This window comes from Carassius carassius, chromosome 22 (genome assembly GCF_963082965.1).
Source record: "Carassius carassius chromosome 22, fCarCar2.1, whole genome shotgun sequence".
Taxonomy (NCBI): Eukaryota; Metazoa; Chordata; class Actinopteri; order Cypriniformes; family Cyprinidae; genus Carassius; species Carassius carassius.
In genome coordinates this window covers 1026374-1047930 of record NC_081776.1, presented here as the reverse complement: position 1 = coordinate 1047930, position 21557 = coordinate 1026374, and the positions used below count along the sequence as shown (strand labels likewise).

Here is a 21557-nt window from a genome sequence, read left to right as displayed (position 1 = left end):
ATAATTGTTAAATAGTATTCTCACAAAACATTTAAATAAAATAAATATGCTACAGTTTTTTTTTTACCTGTGTTTCTCTGTCTCCATTAGGCTACGGAGAGTGAACACAATTTAAATATGATTATTTTTATATTTATTTTGCCAGTCTTTACTATTCTTATGTTTTTTATCGATCAAATAAAGTAATTTTGTAAAATATTAATCATTAGGACCTGAACGGCCACATATTGTTTCCTACCCGGAGGGATATTTGTGTAGCGCACTTTCTGTAAAGTTTCCGCTAGAGGGCGCTCTACGTTCAAAAAATGGAATTCCTCGTTTAACTTCATTCAATAACTAGGGCATATTTTGTGTCGAATTGCAAGACAGCTCGGATTACAGCCACAAAACTAAACACACAAGAAATATTTAAAAACATATGGATTAATGGAATGATATAGACCGCGAATGATGCAAATAGTGTCTTAATTGAGCCTAACTTCCGTTGCTGTCTTTCGTTTCTTTTCCGGTGGACAGCATGGCGTCGGGTCACATCAGCAGACTGGCTAACCTGTTTAACCGAGCGAACACCAGCAGAAATATTAGACAGCTCCGAGGTGAGCTATCTTAATGAAAAACATTCACATTTTGGTTGATATATAATCTGAGATTATTCGCGATTTTACTCCTGCAAACACATTATTGTATAACCTCAAGTCTTTCTGACCTCACTAACGAGGGATGTTTTTTTTAATTATTATTATTTTAGCAGGAACTTTTCTGTCATGTCACAACAAATCTACAGTCAGAGGTTTATCCACTAATGACAACAGGTTAGTGATGCCAGTGCATTCATTAATGCACACTTAATTGTTCAGTTGTAATATATTATGATGCATCAGCAGTTAATGTATGCTCCGTTTCAAGCATTCCAAATAAAGTGTTATTATGTTGCATGCATACCTAAAATGTGTTATTATGTTGCATGCATACCTAAAATGTGTTGTTTCTGTTCCAGTAATGTGGAAATCGCTGTGACATCTGATGGAAACACAATAGTGTGTTACCATCCCACAGTCGACATTCCCTATGAGCTCACACAGGTGTGTATGATGGTGTCTCAATATATATCCTTTCGATTTGTGGAGATTTTGCCCATAAGTGTGTTTTGTTTGTTTTAGCCGATCGTCAGGCCGGACGCGGTCAGTGATCATGCAGAGACGCACGAGCAGGTGCTCAAAGCCAGACTCGGTAAAGAGGTTTTAAATAACAAACAGGCCCCAACCATAGAAGAGCTCAGTAAGATGTTTTACACCACCAAACACCGCTGGTACCCCGTCGGACAGTGAGTTTGCATTGTGTACTCTACACAAACAGCATGTTCTGCCATGTTTCAGGTCAATGAACTAGTTTGTGTTTCTGTTTTAGGTATCACTCCAGACGCAGAAACCCAAATCCTCCAAAAGATCGATAGTCTGGGTTTTTTTCTGTCCTCTCTAATATTCTTTGTACATGAACCGCTGCATATTAAATAAACCCTTCCTTCAGCTATTGGTTTGATGTGTGTGTTATAATTTCTTAATGGTCGATCATATTAGAATGAACTAAAGCCATAATATATTTGGAATGCATTTTTTGTTTTGACTGAAAAATTAGATTTTTTTATTTCAGCTAGATGCCAAAGCAACTTAGTATTTTCATTTAGTTTAACTTGATGCATTAAATGAACTAAAAATGAAATGAGTTAATAGAAAACAATGTAGCCATGTTAAAAAAAAGAACACAACAAAATTAAAGTAAAAACTAATTCAAAATATTTTGTATGTTAACATTCACAATATAAATTGAAATACTGACTTTTTAATGTAATGTTTTTAATCCTTGAATGCTGAAACTCAAAATAAGTTACTGGCATTTTTTGTTAAATCAAATATTGATCAACATTTATATAAATTTTAATTGCTTTGATTTTCTCAGCGTAGAATAAAACATTCAACATTTTCTTTAAAGTCAGAATAAATTTGTTTAAAAATGTATTTTACTTTATAAATAATTAACTTAGGTAATTCAAACTTATTTATATAGCACATTTCAGTCAAAACTAGTTATTAAAAGTGCTATACCTAAGGATTTTAAAATAATCTTAACATGGATAAGAAATAATAATACGTTTTATTTATATAGCACCTTTCAATGTACATTCCACAAGAAAATAAAAACAATGAAAGGGTAGACGATGATGGCAAACAAAGGAAATAAATAAAAAGGGATATAAAGTTTCAAAAGTAATAATGGATTTAAATGTATTAAACAAGAAGGAAAGGATTTAATATAACAGATGCATAATAATGCATAATGAACAATTAAAAAAAGATTAGTAATTTATTTCAAATTCATTAAAACAAATAAGAATGTATGTATAAGATTGTACAATGTTTTAAGGGCGGCGGGGGGGGGGGGGGGGTAAAACAATTCGAAATGTACACAAAATAACAAATCGTAGACAAGCAATGGAAAAACTACATTTCCCAGAAGACCTATTGGAGCGGACGATGACGTTTTTTACCGGAAGACTTCCGCGCATGCGCTGTCGATCTCAACGCGAGGAGTAGGGACCGGGCCACGGCGCAAACCGCATCAATAAAACAAGATGGCTGGATTGCCTCGCAGGATTATTAAGGTATAACTCCATATTGTTTCTCTTGTGCGTTTCATTGCGGTATTTGAAGACGCTGCAAAAGCGATGCGTTAAAAATGAAAGAAAACGGCACGTACTTGCGCTGCAGCAGGGAGGCTCCCGCGCGCTCACTTTTTCAAACACGCACAGCGCACCAAATACATGGCAAAAGCTATCATGTAAAGAGCAACTGCATCATCTCATTCTGGTTAATTACAGAGCCAGTAATGTAAGTGTCAGCTGAGAGATTCTGGGTGCGTGACACATGAACGTGTTTACAGATGCGGATCTCGTGCACTGCGCTGGAAAGCACTAGAACTATGTGCTTGTGAAAGCAGTTCCGTGCAATAAGAGATTGCATGCAAACAGGAAATGCATTGAACATTGAATTTTTTTATAAAGACTTTGTGTCGTAAGTATGTGGTTAGCGAATTTTAAGTACACAGAGACGCATCACTGTTTGTGTTATGTGTACATTAGTCTAATCTCGCAATACCAGAAATCTGTTTGTCAGCAAGTCAGATCCACACTGCATCTTTTTCTGCCTAAGAACCGCCCACTTAGACCGTCTGATTGACAACTAAACAGACCAATCACAGTTCACTTGCACAGTCACGTGCCAATTCGGCATTGGTTTATATTTAATGGATTTATAACACAATAATATACGGGTATTAAATCAAATAATTGTTCAGATTACGGCACAGGAGTCATGAATTGTGAAAGGTGAGCATAAAAACATCTCTATAAAAAGTACTGATAATTTCTTACACACTTGTGAATATTTATGATGCTTGCTACTAAATGCCTCTGTATCTTTTTTTAAAGCATTTTAGAAACAGACTTTATCAAAAGTATTCAATGCAGCTATCAGTGCTTTCTAAATGCATTTTATTTCCATGCAACTGTAAACCAAATAAAGTTAATCAGTATCATTGCATTTACATTGAAGGGACTTGCATTGCATTCAGGGTTTGAACGTGATCATGTGATCAGGTCATGCATTCGTATTTCAAACCCATGACTTTGACATTGTGATTTAAATGTGTCTACGTTTTAATAGGAGACGCAGCGCTTGTTGGCCGAGCCTGTGACTGGAATCAGAGCAGAGCCTGATGAGGGAAACGCTCGATATTTCCATGTGGTGATCGCTGGGCCACAGGATTCACCTTTCGAAGGCGGGACATTCAAACTGGAGCTGTTCCTCCCAGAGGAGTATCCCATGGCTGCTCCCAAAGTCCGATTCATGACCAAAATCTACCATCCTAATGTAGACAAACTGGGCAGGATCTGTCTGGACATCCTGAAAGGTGATCATAGTGTTTGTAAAGCCTGGCATATAAAATAATAGTCAGGTTTTTTTTTTGGGTAGGACAGTTTATTAAACCTTTAGACAAAATCCATATAAATTAAATTAGCATATGTTTCATGTTTTGTATCGTATTTGATCAATCAGGGTTTTATGGCTCATTTAGTCTGAAATAATGAGAATATGGAGGAAAAAAACAGCTACATTTTATCCAGAGGCTCAAACTGAGCAAAAATCTTTTTTTGGAGATGCTGGTATTTATATGATGCTTGTGATGTAAACCAGTGAGATCTTTATAACGGTTATAACATATACAATATGCAATAGTAATATGAGATTTAAATTATCCAATTATATAATCCAGTGATGATTGAGAGATGAACCAATAAATGTTTTGGAGGCTTGTGAGGATCAAAAGTTCCTCAAAAGATCCAGAAGATCAGATTTGAAAAATGGCCATTTGTACAATTATACTAAAAGACCTTTTACTTGCCAAAAAACTCAACTATCAGTCAGACGACAGAATGCATGGAGTAAATTGTGTGCATCAAAGTTTTGTTCGTTTAGAGAGGCCTTTATGTATCAAATATGAAGCGCTAGGCTTTTAAGGTTAATGGTCAAACGTCTATCTTTTCTCTCTTGTAGATAAATGGTCTCCAGCTCTTCAGATCCGAACAGTGCTGCTCTCTATCCAGGCTTTACTAAGCGCTCCGAACCCTGATGATCCGCTGGCTAATGATGTCGCTGAACAGTGGAAGAGCAACGAGGCTCAAGCCATTGAAACAGGTGAGACCTTCTCATCAGCACTAATTGCTATAGAATTACATGTATGTGCATGTGTTTATAAACAGTGCCTTGTGAAAGAATTCATACCCCTTCCTTTTTTTCACGTTTTGTTATGTTGCCGCCTTATGTTAAACTGCTCTAAATTACTTTTTTCCACATCATTCTACACCCCATAAACCATAATGGTAAAGCAAAAAACTGGTTTTAAACATCTCTCCAAATGTAAAAAAAAAAAAAAAAACACTTGTTTGATTCCATTGCAATTCCATCTGGGACAGTTAAGCATTCGTATTGCTTATAGATGCTACACACACTCGGCTCGGTGTTCATCTTCATCTCTCTCTTCACAGCAGTTCAGTCAGTGTACTGTTTGAGTGCATGCATTACTCCGGGATATTGGTTTGTTTGAACTCAGAGGGAGTCGGCCACATTAAAAAAGTTAACAGCTTAAGTCATTTGTGGATTAATGCGTATTAGAGATGCAAACCGTTTAAAACGATTCAGTTCGATTTGGTGAACTGGTTCAAAAAGATCCGGTTACATCGAATGTTTCGTTCACGAACCGGATATCACAAACTGCTTTGTTTTGAACTCTCTCACAACAGACACGGAAGAGAAGACAATGCTGAATAAAGTCATAGTTTTTGCTATTTTTGGACCAAAATGTATTTTCGATGCTTCAAAAAATTCTATCTGACCCTCTGATGTCACATGAACTACTTTGATGATGTTTTTCTTACCTTTCTGGACATGGACAGTATACCGTACACACAGCTTCAATGGAGGGACTGAGAGCCCTCGGACTAAATCTAAAATATCTTAAACTGTGTTCCAAAGATAAACGGAGGTCTTACGGGTTTGGAACAACATGAGGGTAAGTTAATAATGACATAAATTTGGCGAACTAACTAGGGCTGGGACAACGCGCCGAGGTCATCGATGACGTCGACGCAAAATCTGCGCATCGATTCGTCGACCTGTTTTTATTTATCTAAAAAACGTTTGCAAAACGTTTACCTTATGTGCGCTGAATATACGTGATGGCTGGATCAACATTCTGTCCAAAGTTATATAACCAATCCAGGGGTTTTTCTGCATTGATCTTTTTTTTTTGGCGGCTGTCAAAGCCTTATTTGATCGGTGAGTGACAGTGACAGGGAGCGTACGAGAGAGAGCCCCGGCTGCACGCGCGCACTCACAGTCTTCAAACTACACGAGCGCTGTCTTGCTCTCTCTCTCTCGCTCTCTCTTTCTCTCTCTCGCTCTCTCTCTCCTGTGTGCATATTAACCAAAATCATTAGACACGATAGAAAAAGGGCGGAACGCCAAAGTTTCAAGTGGAGCATTCAGAGATTTTTTTTTCTCCATGACAGGCTGCTGGCTCCCACTGTTAATTTTGTTTTTTTGTTTTTTTTTTGGAAAAGCACTCTCTGTATTAGCTTAAAGCCCTCAAGTTTACATTGGTTACTGTATTCTTTCAATTGCTCTAAACAAGTATTTTGGGTGAACTTTTTTATTGAATGCTAGACATCAAGTTGTTGTTATTTTCATCTGAAAGAAGAACTTTTTTCAGTAAGCTAGGCCCTATGTGTTCAGTAAGCTTGTTTCAGTAAGCTATGTGTTTTCAAGGTTTCAAGGTTTTATTGAATGCTATCTCTATACAAGTGCAAAGTAATGCATTCTTAGTCAGTCTTTTATTTTGTAATTTTAAGAGCAATAAACATATATTGCAATGTTAAGGAATTCATGGTTTTTTTTCATTCAGATATGTAAATCAACATGTATAAATTGTTAGTAGTCAATTAATGGGGAGATAATCTAAATCGAATCGGTCTGGAAAAATTAATCGTTAGATTAATCGATGCATCGAAAAAATAATCGCTAGATTAATCGTTTAAAAAATAATCGTTTATCCCAGCCCTAGAACTAACCCTTTAAGTCAATGTAAAGACGCGTTATACGCATCTGGAGGTCTCGCGCCGCGGTAGACGCGAATTCGCCTCATTCGCGCATCTAGTTACAGGAGATTCTGAGTTATGAAAAGAACCATTGCAAGCTGACAGCGACCGGCTTTTGTGGTGGAAAATTGGCAGTAATAACCCCAACTTGTGCATCTGTACCTGAGTGTCCCTGGGACAGCAGTGCGGTCAGATCGCATCTTCTCAACAGCTGGACATATAGTGAATAAAAAACGCTCTGCTCTGAACCCCGAAAATGTTGATCGACTTGTTTTCCTGTCCAATAAATTTGTAATGGCCCTAGCCTTTTTTGCACATTTCATTATGTCTGCCTAGTGCCGCCTAGCCTTAGTGTCGGTTTACGTTTAATAAAAAAACACACATGGCCTGTTCTCAAGTCCATTTAAAGTTTAATTTTTTGAACAGTTGTTTGAAATGGATTGAATCATTGAAAATTGATTTGAATTGCCTAAATCATAAAGGGAGCCGGGTTGAAGCCTGCAGTGATGTTTTTCTTTTGTTTTGGCAGCCGCCCCCTCTGCATATATATTTTTTCGAGAATGTTGCGCTCCTGTTGCTGTTTGTTATTCTGCACGAAACTTCATGCCAATAAATAAGAAATATTGCTGACTTGTGCGTTTCCAGCGCTCTCTTTACGTTCGTCCATTATTTGATGTTGAAAAAGGAAATGTCTTTTTTTTAGACATGGAAAATCGATTTTACAATCGATTCAATCAACACTTATGTCTTAAAAATCAAAAATGATTTTTTCACAAAAGTGACAGCCCTATCGAAAATACATTTTGGTCTAAAAATAGCAAGAACTACGACTTTATTCAGCATTGTCTTCTCTTCCGTGTCTGTTGTGAGAGAGTTCAAAACAAAGCAGTTTGTGATATCCGGTTCGTGAACGAATCATTCAATGTAACCAAATCTTTTTGAACCAGTTCACCAAATCGAACTGAATCGTTTTAAACGGTTTGCATCTCTAATACGCAATAATCCACAAATGACTTAAGCTGTTAACTTTTTTAATGTGGCTGACACTCCCTCTGAGTTCAAACAAACCAATATCCCGGAGTAATTCATTTACTCAAACAGTACACTGACTGAACTGATGTGAAGAGAGAACTGAAGATGAACACCGAATATATTTCTGTATTATATATATATATTAATATATTTATGTAGTGCAAAGCTGAATTTTCAGCATCATTACTCCAGTCTTCAGTGTCACATGATCCTTCAGAAATCATTCTAATATGCTGATTTAGGGAAGTCGTGGCCTAATGGATAGAGAGTCGGACTCCCAATCGAAAGGTTGTGAGTTCGAGTCCCGGGCTGGCAGGAATTGTGGGTGGGGGGAGTGCATGTACAGTTCTCTCTCCACCTTCAATACCACGACTTAGGTGTCCTTGAGCAAGGCATCGAACCCCCAACTGCTCCCCGGGCGCCGCAGCATAAATGGCTGCCCACTGCTCCGGGTGTGTGTTCACAGTGTGTGTGTGTGTTCACTGCTCTGTGTGTGTGCATTTCGGATGGGTTAAATGCAGAGCACAAATTCTGAGTATGGGTCACCATACTTGGCTGAATGTCACTTCACTTATTATTAGAATTATCAATGTTGGAAACGGTTTTTTCCCCAAAAAATGTCCAATCCACTATACTTTTTCAGGATTCCTTGATGAATAAAAAGTTAAAAAGAATAGCATTTATTCAAAATATAAATATTTTCTAACAATATCAATCTTTTCTATAACTTCTTAACAATTTAACACATCCTTGCTGAATAGATTTTTAAATTTCTTTAAAAAAAATGAAGAAAAAAAATGTACTGACCCCAAACTTTTGAAAAGTAGTGTATATTGTTAGAAAAGATTTCAATTTTAAATAAATTCTCTTCTTTTTAACTTATTATTCATCAAAGAATCCTGAAAAAAAGAATCACCAGTTCCAAAAAAAAACATTAAGCATTCCAACAGTTTCAAACATTGATAATAAATCAGCATATTAGAATGATTTCTGAAGATCATGTGAATCTGAAGACTGTAATGATGCTGAAAATACAGCTGCACAATTGTGATATGAACTCTAAATTGAGAAAGAAAAAGTTGCAATTTTCCTTAGCAAAAATCAAAAGAAAGAAAAAAGAATGAAACCTTTTTTTGTGTGTGTCATTTTTGTAACTTAAATCTTGTGCGATTCTGACTTTGAATTTACATCTTTATTAAAATACATCTTTTTTTTTCTGCCATAGAATAAAAAAGGGAATTGCAACTTTTAATCTTGCAATTACTTTTTCTCAGAATTATCTTGCAATTCCAAGTTTATACATACAATTCTAACTTTTTTTTTAAATTACAAGAAATAAGAATTATGATATATTTATATATGTACCAAATGGTAAGGGGAAAAAAGTTACAATTGTGAGAACTTACAATTTATTTAATCAGTATTTTTGTTTTCTGTGGAAATTGGCTTCAATATTGCAAATCTCACAAAAACAGGTTCAGCACACATTTCACTCAGAAATCAAAATAAAAAATAATGAATCCGATTTTAGCACCATTAAGATTTTTTTTTTTTTTTTTTTTTTTCATTTTTTGATTGGAGGGTCTTTGTGTTTTTTTTCTCTCTCTCAGCCCGGACATGGACCAGGCTTTATGCCGGCAACAACATTGATGTTTAGAAGAAGGAAGCGGTGGCATCAAGTGTAAGAAGTGGAACAATCTCCTTCTGTCTTCTTTTGCATTTAAAGGACACTTTCTCAGACAAATTAAAACTAAGCAAAAAACATACAAAACAAAACAAAAACATACGATTCAAAAGCAACTACTGCAGCCCTTTGGGTGAGTGTTGGTGTGTCCCTGGTCAGAACTAATGCTTTCTCCACTGTATGATCTCTCTGCTTCTGGGTTCGGCCAGGAAATGAGGTGTGGTGATGGCCTGGGGTTTCCCAGCATCCCTTGTGTGGTCACTACACTGGACCCTGTCAAATGTGTAGAACAGTCTCTATTAAAGTCATTAGCGCAGTGGATTTCACTGGAAACTGATTGTAGGCTCCAGGCCCTGCATCCAGGTGGGTGGTTCAGTGGTGTTTATTTTTATGTGTTGGGGTGTAGAGGGAGGGCCTGGTAAATGTGGGATGCATACATGCTGCTTCTCGGTCAGGGACAAAATTATGTGATTTTCTTTTCTGTGAAACTCTTCAATTCATTAAACGCCTGTTGTGAACCCGTCTATATCATTGCCAGAACCTGCTCTGATGTTGTTGTATTCCAAGCGAAACTTGTGTGCGTGTGCGTGTAAAGGTTTGTGTTTCGGCTGAAGTGGAATCTGTATGACTTGTCTGGGGAAATTAAATCTGTAAATGTTCAGTTTTAGTAAAAATATTTTTTGTTATGTTATTTGGTTTGTTCTCTTCATTTCTGGGTTTTTTGTTTTGTTTTATCTTTACAGGTTTCAATCTGATTATGGAAGCTTGTTACTGCCACAGAATTAAAAAAGATAATGGTTTATAGATTTTCTTATCATTCTGAAATCTTTTTTTTTCTCAAATTTCTGAGAATTCAGAATTTTGATACTTTTTAATTTTGAGCTTGCAATCTTGGAATTTTGCTTTTTTTGTGGAATTCTAAGTTTGCATTTAGTAAAAAGTGATTGCAATTTTTATCTCACAATACTGACTTTTCTCATTATTTGCACTTCTCAGAATTGCAAGAAAAAATTATAATTGTGAGATCTAGACTCATAATTGAAAGGTAAAAAGGTCAGAATTAACCCTTTTTTACCCTGTGGTGGAAACAAACTTTCATAGATCATAGCCTGAAACCTATCAGCAGATGCTAGAAAATACAGTTTGTCAAATAATTTCACAGTATATATGACATGCGTACAAAACCTGCAGGTGATTAATCTTAACGACTATATGAATTATGCTAAAACAGGACTCTATTTCCTTGCTAGTGTGTTAATGTGAAAGTTTGCTTCTGCAAATAAAATAGAAAAGCCCCTTTGAACCATGTGTCCATATAAAAGAGAATTTGTTGATTAAATTACACTTGTTACAGTATTATGAATTATGTGGCAGAGGCACCAATGTGTAGATGCTCTAACACATGGACGATTGTAGTGGTTTACAATTCAGAGCAAACATGGTTTGCAATTAAAAATGAACATTAGGTATCTGCTTAGCTGCTGAATTTTATGAAAATATAAGCTTAAAATACAAATGCAGATTACATTATCCCATTTCAAATAAATTATTTAAGGTTTAGATTAAAAGTTCGTCAGTACAGTATAAAGGAAGTTCTGTCTCTCTTTCAATGGGACTTTAAATCTCAAACTTTCACTGTATTTGAGCCTCTGAGACCTCTGACTGAGCTTCATTGCTGGATTTATGAATCAAGCTGTCTGAGAACTGCAGGATGCTGGGTCTGTCATGTCTCTTATCTATCTTCTGTTCCAGATGACTCGGTTTTTCTACCAAACGGCACATTACATAACCATCTGAGCAGCAGCTGAAGTGATTTCTGACTTCCACATTTCTCCGTCCTGAATGTTTGTGTGTGTCTGCAGGCTGTTTATAGGATTGGGACATCGAGAGCAATCCAAACAGTCTCTTGTCTCTGTTTTCATATATATATTTTCATATATAATTAGCCATTTGTTATGTCTGCAGTGTCTAAATGGGTACCATTACGGCATTTCTATAGACCTTGAGAGCATAGCTTGTAATAATGTCAGAGTGTTTGTATATGGTCACGAATGGAACTGATTACTATTTACTATTTAGCACTGACAGATGAGTATTTCTGTCCAGTAAACGTACATATTCATTATGAAGTTTCTGCAAAACATCTCTCATGAAGCTCAATAGTTGTGAATTAAGTCACGTTCAGCGAGTGTGTGGCAGCTGTTGCTCTGATCAGATCCATGTAATTTCATTAAGGCCATGAACAGATTCATGCTTCTCTGTTCTGTCTCAAAATCTGTTGAGCCGATGGAAACAATTTATTTCCATTGTGCTGTTGTCTGATTAATGTGCTTAACAAGTTTGGCCAATGTTGAGTTGAGGTTGTAAGCTAAGGCAACAGATTTTAGAGCATCACTATCCAGATGTTTGTAATTCACTCATTTAAGACATGACGACTGCAGGCATGTGCGGTGATTTCTGTCTTACCTTAGTCACTAAATCCGCCCAAGAACAATTATTCTCTATAATTTTATTGGTGATTATATTTTTGGGCAAGTTGTTAAAGGTCTATACCCCAGTAACTCTTTGGTTCTAAGTCAAATTGCCAATTGCACTAATGATTTTAAAACTAAACCTACCTTGAAAAATAGTGTTTATCATTAAAAGTGCTTCTAGATTTCACTCAAATGACTCGTGACTGTTCTCAGTGCTCTCTCAAACTGTTTCTTCATCTTATTTGCACAGTGATAACAGAAAGAAATGTTGTCAAAATCTATTCTTGTTAAAGTTAAACAATGTCATCGCTCATAATTCAATCAGATCGGTATCTGTATGCCAAATTCCAGCATTCCAGTTTGTCATTAACAGTACTACATTACAGAAAAATTTACAAATGGGATTACCATGGTCATTTATTTATTTACATTAAATGCTTTAATGCACTGCTGTATATGCAGCTGGATGAAAATGGTGCACAGTATTGATTTAATATGCATTCTGCATTTTCTGCATCCATGTATTTTTTATTCGTAAAATCAACATATTTTGTCAGAACACAAGTAGATAATCGGCAAACAAACATATATTCAAAGAACGTTTTGTTCATTTTCCCCATAACGTTTCTCCTGAATCTTCTCAAAACATCCAGGTTTTATTAAACAGTTTTTTTCACTTTGTTTATGCAAAAGTTAGAGAAAACATTAAGCAAACGTTCATGTTTTTCCATTATGCAAACATTTCGGGAACGTTACTTTTGAACATTCTCGGAACGTTCTAAAACAAGAAGTGAGTCATCACATATACATATATATATATATATATATATATATATATATATATATATATATATGAAAAACATATAACTAACTTTTATAAACAATTTATAAATAATGTTTTGTGCAAACATTTTAAGAAGGTTATTAAAAACTGCTGAATAACTTTAAATGAACATTTTATTAACGTTACAGAAAGAACGTTTGTTTAGAATCTTGTTTTATGAATATTGCCAGAACTGATTTATATTTCTGTTTAACGTTTATGTCTATGGATAACGTCTACCGTGAATTATCTTATGCTCAAAGTATGTGTCTTGTCTTAACAACTTTTTATAAATTAATATTCAAAGATATCTACCTGCAGTATTTGTGACAGAAGGCCATGCAGTTATGCGGCAACGGACGAGAGCGAGCGCAGTTCACGGATGCGCCTGACGGAAGCACGGCCGAGGTCTCGCTCATGTATATTAATCAGTTTGTGGTGACGTCGAGGCTTTACCTTCCAATGGTTAACGCGGCTGAATAATATATGCTGACGTTACATGGTAACTTCCAATGCTGGCGGTTTAACTCATTAATATTAAGTACCAAGCCGTAAACGTACTGGCATTGGTAATTTCGCACCCGGCACACCACGCACGCATATACCGGAGTGAAACGAGATATTCAGACCTGGGAATGGACAGCGGAATGCTGATTTGTCGTTAAAGAATCGAATTTAGTCGGACTGAACGCGGAGGAATGGTTTAAATTTGACTGAAAACCCACACAACCCCCTAGGCTCGGTACTCGTCCGCCTCTCGCCGTCGGTGGTGACTCACGGAGATCGGGCCGTTGACGGAGCATCGCTGACCGGGCGGATAAATCACTGAAATCGGGATTCCAGCATGAAGTTCAAACCGAACCAGACGCGGACGTACGACCGGGAAGGATTCAAGCGACGAGCGGCGTGTCTCTGCTTCAGGAACGAACGGGAGGATGAGGTACGGAGATATCATCTAAACCGGGCATGAGGCTCGGATGATGAATCGGTGTATCAACACGCTCTCGCACTTTCTACTGAAGCCCAGTCAGAATATAAACGAACATAAATATATTTGGAAAGTGTGTAGCCTATATAGCGTAACTTACTGCATACCTAAGAGCCATCAATCAGGTTCTAGTATGCTGTCTTGTGATTTTTCATCTTGTTCATCAGAGCTGTGTTTAGTCATGGATAGACACGTAGATCCATAAAGTGATATGACTTGGAAAATTGCAGTCACAGTGCACACACAAACAAATAATGCACTATGCAGACACACCAGATTGTTTACATCTGGAGTGCTGGAGGTAATCTGAGATCAGTTGTTCTTGGGTCAGTGAGATCAATTCTTAGAAAGTGAAGTTTTTGCAGCATGCACTGTTCAGATCACTGCACAGTGTAATCTAGAGCACATCTGTTCATTTAATTCTCATCCAGAGATGTAATCTGTGTCACACAGCACCTCACTGGCAGATATCCCATTGAGCTTCATTAGTCAAGTATAATAACCCATTACAAGACCGGATTCCTTTACCTTTCATGTACCTTTATCTGTCTGTTTTTGTCATTGCACACACATGTTCGTCCCGTCACCTATGACCTAAGGCACTTTAGACTGTCGGTCACTGGGCCTAAGTAGCCCAGTTATGCAATAAAAGCACGTCAGACTGCAGCTCTCTGAAACTTCCCCAGTTTATGCATGTATACCAGGTTCATCTGCTTCTGACAAAGGACTCGCATGGAAAGACATAGATCGAATGGCATATACCACCCAGTGACACCTTTTGAAAAATCACATAAAAAAAAAAGCATTGTTATCGTATCCGACTCCTTTAGGATTTTCTTGTTCTGAAGGTTATTTGCCGAGTATCTCTTATCAGCCTAAAATGTAGCATTACATCACTTGCTCATCCAAATGGATCCTCTGGAGCGAATGGGTGCCGTCAGAATGAGAGTCTAAACAGCTGATTAAAAAAAAAATCACTTTAATCTACACCACTCCAGTCCATCAGTAAACATCTGGAGAAGACAAAAGCTGAATGTGTTTGTAAGAAATCCATCATTAGCAGTTTTTTTAAGTCATCTTATCTGAATCAGGAAAGAAATGTTCACAGATTAAACATTGTTTACCTGCCAAAACCGATCTAAATGAATATGTAGGTAGATTTGATGTGAGACACAACAGGAAATTGACTTTTCACTGGAGGAAGCATTATTATGGACTAGTATTTTGGCCAGAAGTAATGGTTTGACATTAAAAATGCACTTGTGATTTAAAACACACAGCTTTTGGCTTCTCAAGACATTAAGACTCTCATTCTGACTGCACCCATTCACTGCAGAGCATCCATTTGGATGAGCAAGTGATGAAATGCTACATTTATCCAATTCTGACGAGGAAATAATCTCATCTACATCTTGGATGGCCTGAGGGTGAGCACATTTTCTACAAATTAAAATTTTTGGTCGGAATATTCCTTTAAGTGTCCATTGTCAGAGGTTTCTGCTTTCTTGGTAATCATTCATTCTGTTGCTTTCTTGTTTCCAAGTAACCAAAGAGAGGAATCTGAGTTGTTTGAGTTGTCGTGAGCGATTGCTAGTATAAATCTGGGATTGCTTCATATCCACTCTGTTGTCTCAAACATCACAGTGGCGTGTTCGCTCATGCCCGCTGATCTCAGAGCAGCTCCACAAACAGTTCTGGCACTGTATGAAGGGGAACTCGTTTGAAAGGGCTGTTCTTTGTGTCGGAGGGTAAGTAGGGGGCAGAGGATCAGTGAGCGCATGAGTCAAAATCCCTGCCATTCAGCGCACTTTATAGTCTCTCTCCCCAGCGGGTATCACCAACAGCGAGAGCGTGTTAGGACATTTAAATATCACCCTAGCCATTTATCTTATACAAAAACTTACAGTTGTTCAAAAATGCATGACCATAAGATGCTACAGGTGTCTAAAACTTGCAATACTAATTAATGCTGCACAATAATGGTAAAAGTAAAGATTATTAATCATTATACTTTTCTTTTGAGAAATTCCTTTTTCAATGCACTTTCATGTAAGCATAAATTAAGAAAACATTAACTCATGGACAAGCTTGTCTTTCTGCATTATAAACACTGGTGAAACCTTAAAAGGACAGTTCACCTAAAAATAAAAATTCTGTCATTTACTCACCCTCAAATTTTCCCAAACCTGTATGAACTTCTTTCCTGTGTTAAACACAAAAGAAGATATTTTGAAGGATGTTTGTCACCAAACTGTTGCTGCGGAATACCGTGGAAGTCAATGGCTACCGACAACTGTTTGGTTACAAACATCCTTCAAGATATTGTATTCAACAGAAGAAACGCATAGGTTTTGAAGAACATAGCTGAGATTTCTTTTTGGATGTTGCAAATAATTAAGCTTAAATAATCAAGTGAATATAAATAAAATAAAAAAAACGAAATAATAGCTATTAAAATAGAGATAGTTTCAAAGCAGCTTCACAGTAATAAACAGGAAAATAACAGAATCAATGATGCATGCCTTTTTAAACATGAGACTAGTTCTGGGAAATCAGGACAAATGTCACTGCCTTCCTCCATTTAGCATAATGTTTGTTATTAAATACAGTCTTGTTTTCCTAGAATCAGAGTTATTGTAAACATGCAGCAGATTTTAAACAACTGTGACATGCCACTGCTAAAATAAAATATGCATTCAAGAATTATTTCAACCGTACAGTTCACTGTAGTCACCTGAATTTTTAGTAAGTGATGATGTTGTGAGATTTTCCTTGCCTGGGTGTATTTGTGGTGTAGTGGTTAAGGTTGGTTAGTTCAACTCAAATGCACCAGCGTGTCCTTAAACAGGACGCTTAACCCCAGGGTTGCTCCAGGGTGTTTGTCCTTGTAATAAGGCCATAGTGCTCTGCTGCGGTGACATTAGGTCAAAGTCACAGAAACCAGAGAACTCTGGTCGTGTGGAATGAAAATGAAGTTTTAAAATATAATCCTGTTTATCCTGTTTTGACAGACAGCCATGCAAAAATGATATCAGATCTGTTAGGTAAATGCATTTAAATCTTAATCAGCATGATACTTTAGTGTTTGATCATTCTGGTTCTGACTGCTGGATTTAAGCGGCTGTGATTTCGTCATGTTAATCAAACACCTGATGATTCATGTTTTACACCCACTTTGTTTTGATTACATACATCCTTGATGCGTCATTGAGAACCTCTTCATGTCAACATCCATTTTACTACAGTAATGTGATGAATTTCTGAACAAAATAAAATTGGGTCAGACTTAATTATGTCCATCCCGAATCAATGGATCATAAAAAGCAGATTTGTTTTCTTTAAGACTACGAAGAGGTGAAGAATGTGATAGATGTAAAGTAAATAATTGTTATTCTATTATGTATGATATATTATAGGTATGATATATTAAACTTTGAATGATGCATTATTTTAATTCTGAATTATTAATACATCATTACCGATTTTGTTGTACTGCATTTTATGCTGATTTCTTAATGTTAAAAGTTAGAATAATAACTAGAATCACCGATTGAGAAAAATTAGAAAATTAGAAGAAAACATAGAGTAATGGTAATTTGAAAATGCACTTAATTGTCATAAAATTGTCTAATGTCATAATGTGTGTATGTGTGTGTGTGTGTAAGTAAATGTAAATATGTGTGTATCAGTCCAGAACAACTAGTTTATTTACGTTCTTTATTTTGGTACGTTATTTCAGACTGATGTTTATTTGGTAAACAGCCATGCAGTAAGAAACAAGGCCCCTCAATTCTGAGTCCTGATCACCATTTCAGAGTTTATTTTGCTATAATGACTGGTTAACTCTAGCTTATCCTTTTTATTCTTGTTTTTAATTTGGGTCAAATGTGTTTTCATGAGATTTGTCAGGGTGGAATTATGGGACCATAAATTACTTGTTGTGTTTGAGTGATTGTCAGATCTGTTTGTACAAGAGGTTTCATTGTCATGCACTTTTCTTGAACTGTATTGTATTGTACTTCATCACAGAGTGACAGGAACACACAGGTCATGGTTGCTTTGTCGGTTGAATGGTTGAGAATAAGCTCTTTTCTATGTTAAGCTTATGGTCATGTGTGACCAGCCCTGGTTTCTGTGGGAAACCAGAACTAGACTAACGTGTTTCAAAAAACGACTGTGTTTTAAATGCACTGCATGTAAACAGAATAACTGTCAAGATGCCACATATATTCTAATCCTGTGTACAGAAAGCTTTCTTTTGTGGTTTCTGTAGCACAAACTCTTTGAGCAAGTGACCCGTTCCTCACTGTCAGCTATGAGGCACATCGGCCACCACAATCCTCTTAGTGCAGGACACACCTGAGGACCAATCAGCAGCTGGAAGATTAGCCAATCAGAGAGCAAGATGTGCCGTCACAATCACACTTTCACTGCGTCCATCTGTCAAAAGTCACTCACAGTAGGGTTATTATCATTAAAAGCGTTTTTGTTAAAAAGAATAATGAAAATTAGATATCTTGCCTTGGAACTAACTGAAATAAGTTTAAGTAGATGCACTAAAATTACTAGCTGGGAATTTTTTAAAATAAAATACAACTTAAAACTGAAATACAAAATAAATTAAACCTAAACAGTAATATTTAAAAAGAAGTAAAACTTTTTAAAGTAAAAAAAAAAAAAATGGCAAAAGCACATAATTAAATTACTAAACATGAAACAAATTAATAATGAAACTAGGTTGAAATGGGTTTGAAGAATGAAAATGTCAAATGTATATAAAAAAATAATAATAATAACTAATTAAAAATAAAGAAATGGCTGATTTTCCAGTGATTTATAATATTCCTAAAGACCTAATATTCGTTATTTGTCGTGTCAGAGAGTAAAGTAAGCAGATGAAAGCAGTGCAGACATTATTTAATTTGTGCTGTCTTGTAATTAATGTTTTATGTGATGTATAACCTTCTAATGCTCTTTAATATGATGTATTTTATTCTTGCTATTTTCTAAAAAGTTGGTCAGACCAGGGTTATTACCGTTAACTAAAACTAAAACCATAAAAAACTTGAAAAAAAAAACTACTGAAATAAAATAAAACTTTAAACTTACTTTGTACCAGCTTTTATTCCAACGAAACATTATCATTTTCATTTAGGTCAACTTAATGCATTAAAATAACAAAATTGAAGAACAATAATTAAAAGAACTATATAGACACAAATTACAAAAAAATAAAATAATGAAACTTTAAGGAAAATTAAAATGAAAACAGAAGATATATTTATAAAATATGAAAATATAGACTAATCCAACATATAAATTAAAACTACAGTTTTAATTATATTTTTTAAATAAAGCTGGGCCAGACTCTAAAAGTATGGTGCATACACATACAGTAGACTTTGTGCTCACCTTCAGATCACGAAATTTGTGTCGAAATATCATGACATTGTTTCTCTGTTTCATTAAACCCAATAATTGAGTGTAAACCGAGATTAATGTGTTTTGATGGAGAAACTGCACAAATTCACAGTAATGGAAAGTGTGTTTGCAGTAAAGCACTTACCACAGAAACTTAAACAGACCAGAGGCTTTAAAAGCAGAAATATTCTGGCCATCTATCCCACAGTTCTCGGAGACTGAATCAGTTCTGTGCTGGTTTCTGCAGGTGCTGTTGGTCAGCAGCAGTAGAAACCCGGATCAGTGGATCGTTCCTGGTGGAGGAATGGAGCCGGAGGAGGAGCCGTGTGGAGCTGCTGTACGGGAGGTCTTTGAGGAGGTGCCACATTGTCATTTAACATCATTTCCAGCAGTCAGGGTGTTATTTACCTGACTTTGGGAGTCTCATGGCTAAATGAATGACTGTTGTGGATTTGATCTCTATCTCTGTCTCTTCCTCAGGCTGGTGTGAAGGGTAAATTAGGACGTTTGCTAGGTGTGTTTGAGGTAAGGCTCTTCTCTCTCTCCTGATTGGACCGTTGAGACTCCTGAATGGACGTATGGTGAGATGAGGCGATTACAGTCCCTCATACTGAAAGAGTTTATTTTTCAACAACAGCAGAACCAGGACCGGAAACACCGGACGTACGTGTATGTGCTGACGGTCACAGAGACACTGGATGCCTGGGAGGATTCGGTCAATATTGGTGAGTTTGTGTGTGTTTGGGTGCTGCTTTTGTGATGGATTCAGGCCTCGGGGTCTTTCCAGACTGAATGCATATCACACACACACACACACACACACACACACTGGTTTCTAAGACCACAATTGAAAATGCATCTATTTGCATTTGTTAAATTTAATGATTTTTTTATTTAATGTAATTTAAACCATATCTTTGTTGCACAAATATGAATAACAAGATCTCCAAAAAAAAAAAACGCAATTGAAATATATTGTATTTTTAAACTGCCTTCCCATCCCCTCTCAAAAAATTCTATTCAGTTCATTTTAATTCAATCTTTATTTCAAAACTATGCAAGAAAATGGACATACATATTTAAAACTTCCTTCCCATCCTTTCCCTGCTTACTTAATTTTTTTTTATTATTAAATTTTATTGAAAATATCTATTTTGGGGAAAATATGAAGGATAATAAGAAAATCTCCAAAGAAATCTCTATATATATTTTAACTTCCCAGAACACCCAAATTTCAATTATAATATTTTAATTCTATTTTATTTATAAATTTAAACCATATCTTTTATTGCAAAAAAAAAAAATTAACCCTCAAACTCCCTTAATTTTAATTTAATTTTATTACATTATTTTATCATATTTAATTACATATTTCTATTGCTAGATGATGATCCATGTTATAAGAATGATTTAAGACCCCACAGTACATTTATTTAGAAGATTCTAATGCATTTGTCAGTGTATTTTGCTCATGCTGCAGTTTTTGTCCTATAGGCCGTAAGCGTGAGTGGTTTCCTGTCGACGAGGCCATCAGGGTCCTGCAAAGCCACAAACCGGTTCACGCCGACTACCTGAGACGCCTGCGGATCAGTCGCACATCCACCACCACCAACGGAAACCTGCTCCTGCCCCAAACATCTCCCAGCACCCTCACACCGCTCTTCAGATAGGACACACAAACAGCACAACACACACACATCAACACTCCTCTGTCTACATAAACCTCCGACACACATCTCCTGGAGCTTTATGACCCTCACAACACCTCATGGGCACCTTTGGGATAAACCAAAGCATGTGGGATTTGTGGTGAAGAACGCCTTAATGATTTATTTCACGATTGAAGTCGGTTTTAGTTGTTGTAACTGAATAATAATAATTGACCAGCTTTACAAACCAGTTACATGGAAGTGCACTTCCATTATTCCTCCATCGCTCTCACCTGCAGAGCTCGGCATTCTGGGATTGTGATGTAGGGAATGTCAGGCTTTTACAGCATTTGACCTTTCTGAATTCAGTCCATTAGCACTGTCGTGACCCCAGACTTCCCTTTAAGACTCAGACAACCCTTTAAAAGTCCCCTTCACTGCTGCTCCTGACCAGATAACTGGATTCCTGAAAGCATCAGAGATTCCGGTCGATGAGATTTCTGGGAATTAGATGGGGGGCAGGAGGGTCGTAACCTCATTTTATGCTTTGATTAAAGAACAAACATTTGTAGATACACTAAAAGACTGAAGATGACAAATAATATATGATGGTTTTTAACTACAGTGCAAACGTATTAATCTTTTCTGCTCTTAACTCTTTCTATGAGGTCTTTCTTTAGGTGATTGTGACAAGAACACAACTGTGAATTTTGTCAGAGAAAAGAAAGAAATGCTAACAGGCGAATCTCACAGAACCAGTCAAGAACATGCACAGGT

The 21557-nt window shown here is 36.4% G+C and overlaps 3 protein-coding genes across 4 annotated transcripts; all 3 read left to right on the top strand.

The window, feature by feature from the left end:
* Positions 1-311: 311 nt before the first annotated feature.
* Positions 312-1530, top strand: LOC132099301 (large ribosomal subunit protein mL42-like). 2 transcript variants are annotated; one of them, XM_059505737.1, is made up of 5 exons: positions 312-596; positions 752-812; positions 998-1082; positions 1161-1324; positions 1408-1530. In XM_059505737.1, the coding sequence occupies exons 1-5, from the start codon at positions 518-520 to the stop codon at positions 1451-1453; spliced, it is 435 nt and encodes a 144-aa protein (XP_059361720.1). In that variant the 5' UTR covers positions 312-517; the 3' UTR covers positions 1454-1530. The 2 variants fall into 2 exon arrangements, with proteins under 2 accessions (XP_059361720.1, XP_059361719.1); XM_059505736.1 differs by having other exon boundaries at positions 316-596; positions 749-812.
* Positions 1531-2530: 1000 nt separating this feature from the next.
* On the top strand, positions 2531-10116 carry LOC132098633 (ubiquitin-conjugating enzyme E2 N-like). Its single transcript, XM_059504706.1, has 4 exons — positions 2531-2659; positions 3720-3966; positions 4611-4751; positions 9352-10116. Exons 1-4 carry the CDS (start codon positions 2630-2632, stop codon positions 9396-9398), a joined length of 465 nt encoding a protein of 154 aa, XP_059360689.1. The 5' UTR covers positions 2531-2629; the 3' UTR covers positions 9399-10116.
* A 3146-nt stretch (positions 10117-13262) lies between these two features.
* Positions 13263-21435, top strand: LOC132098632 (diphosphoinositol polyphosphate phosphohydrolase 3-beta-like). The gene is made up of 5 exons (XM_059504705.1): positions 13263-13662; positions 19379-19489; positions 19612-19656; positions 19769-19856; positions 20626-21435. Exons 1-5 carry the CDS (start codon positions 13567-13569, stop codon positions 20799-20801), a joined length of 516 nt encoding a protein of 171 aa, XP_059360688.1. The 5' UTR covers positions 13263-13566; the 3' UTR covers positions 20802-21435.
* The last annotated feature ends 122 nt before the right edge of the window (positions 21436-21557 follow it).

Bases quoted from the DNA above. Each gene is read 5' to 3' on its own strand.
- LOC132099301 (XM_059505736.1), top strand. From the start codon at position 518: ATGGCGTCGGGTCACATCAGCAGACTGGCTAACCTGTTTAACCGAGCG. The intron at 597-748 runs GTGAGCTATCTT...TTATTATTTTAG, and splicing joins AAATATTAGACAGCTCCGAG to CAGGAACTTTTCTGTCATGT. The intron at 1,325-1,407 runs GTGAGTTTGCAT...TTTCTGTTTTAG, and splicing joins CGCTGGTACCCCGTCGGACA to GTATCACTCCAGACGCAGAA.
- LOC132098633 (XM_059504706.1), top strand. From the start codon at position 2,630: ATGGCTGGATTGCCTCGCAGGATTATTAAG. The intron at 2,660-3,719 runs GTATAACTCCAT...ACGTTTTAATAG, and splicing joins TGCCTCGCAGGATTATTAAG to GAGACGCAGCGCTTGTTGGC. The intron at 3,967-4,610 runs GTGATCATAGTG...TCTCTCTTGTAG, and splicing joins CTGTCTGGACATCCTGAAAG to ATAAATGGTCTCCAGCTCTT.
- LOC132098632 (XM_059504705.1), top strand. From the start codon at position 13,567: ATGAAGTTCAAACCGAACCAGACGCGGACGTACGACCGGGAAGGATTC. The intron at 13,663-19,378 runs GTACGGAGATAT...TGGTTTCTGCAG, and splicing joins GGAACGAACGGGAGGATGAG to GTGCTGTTGGTCAGCAGCAG. The intron at 19,857-20,625 runs GTGAGTTTGTGT...TTTGTCCTATAG, and splicing joins GGAGGATTCGGTCAATATTG to GCCGTAAGCGTGAGTGGTTT.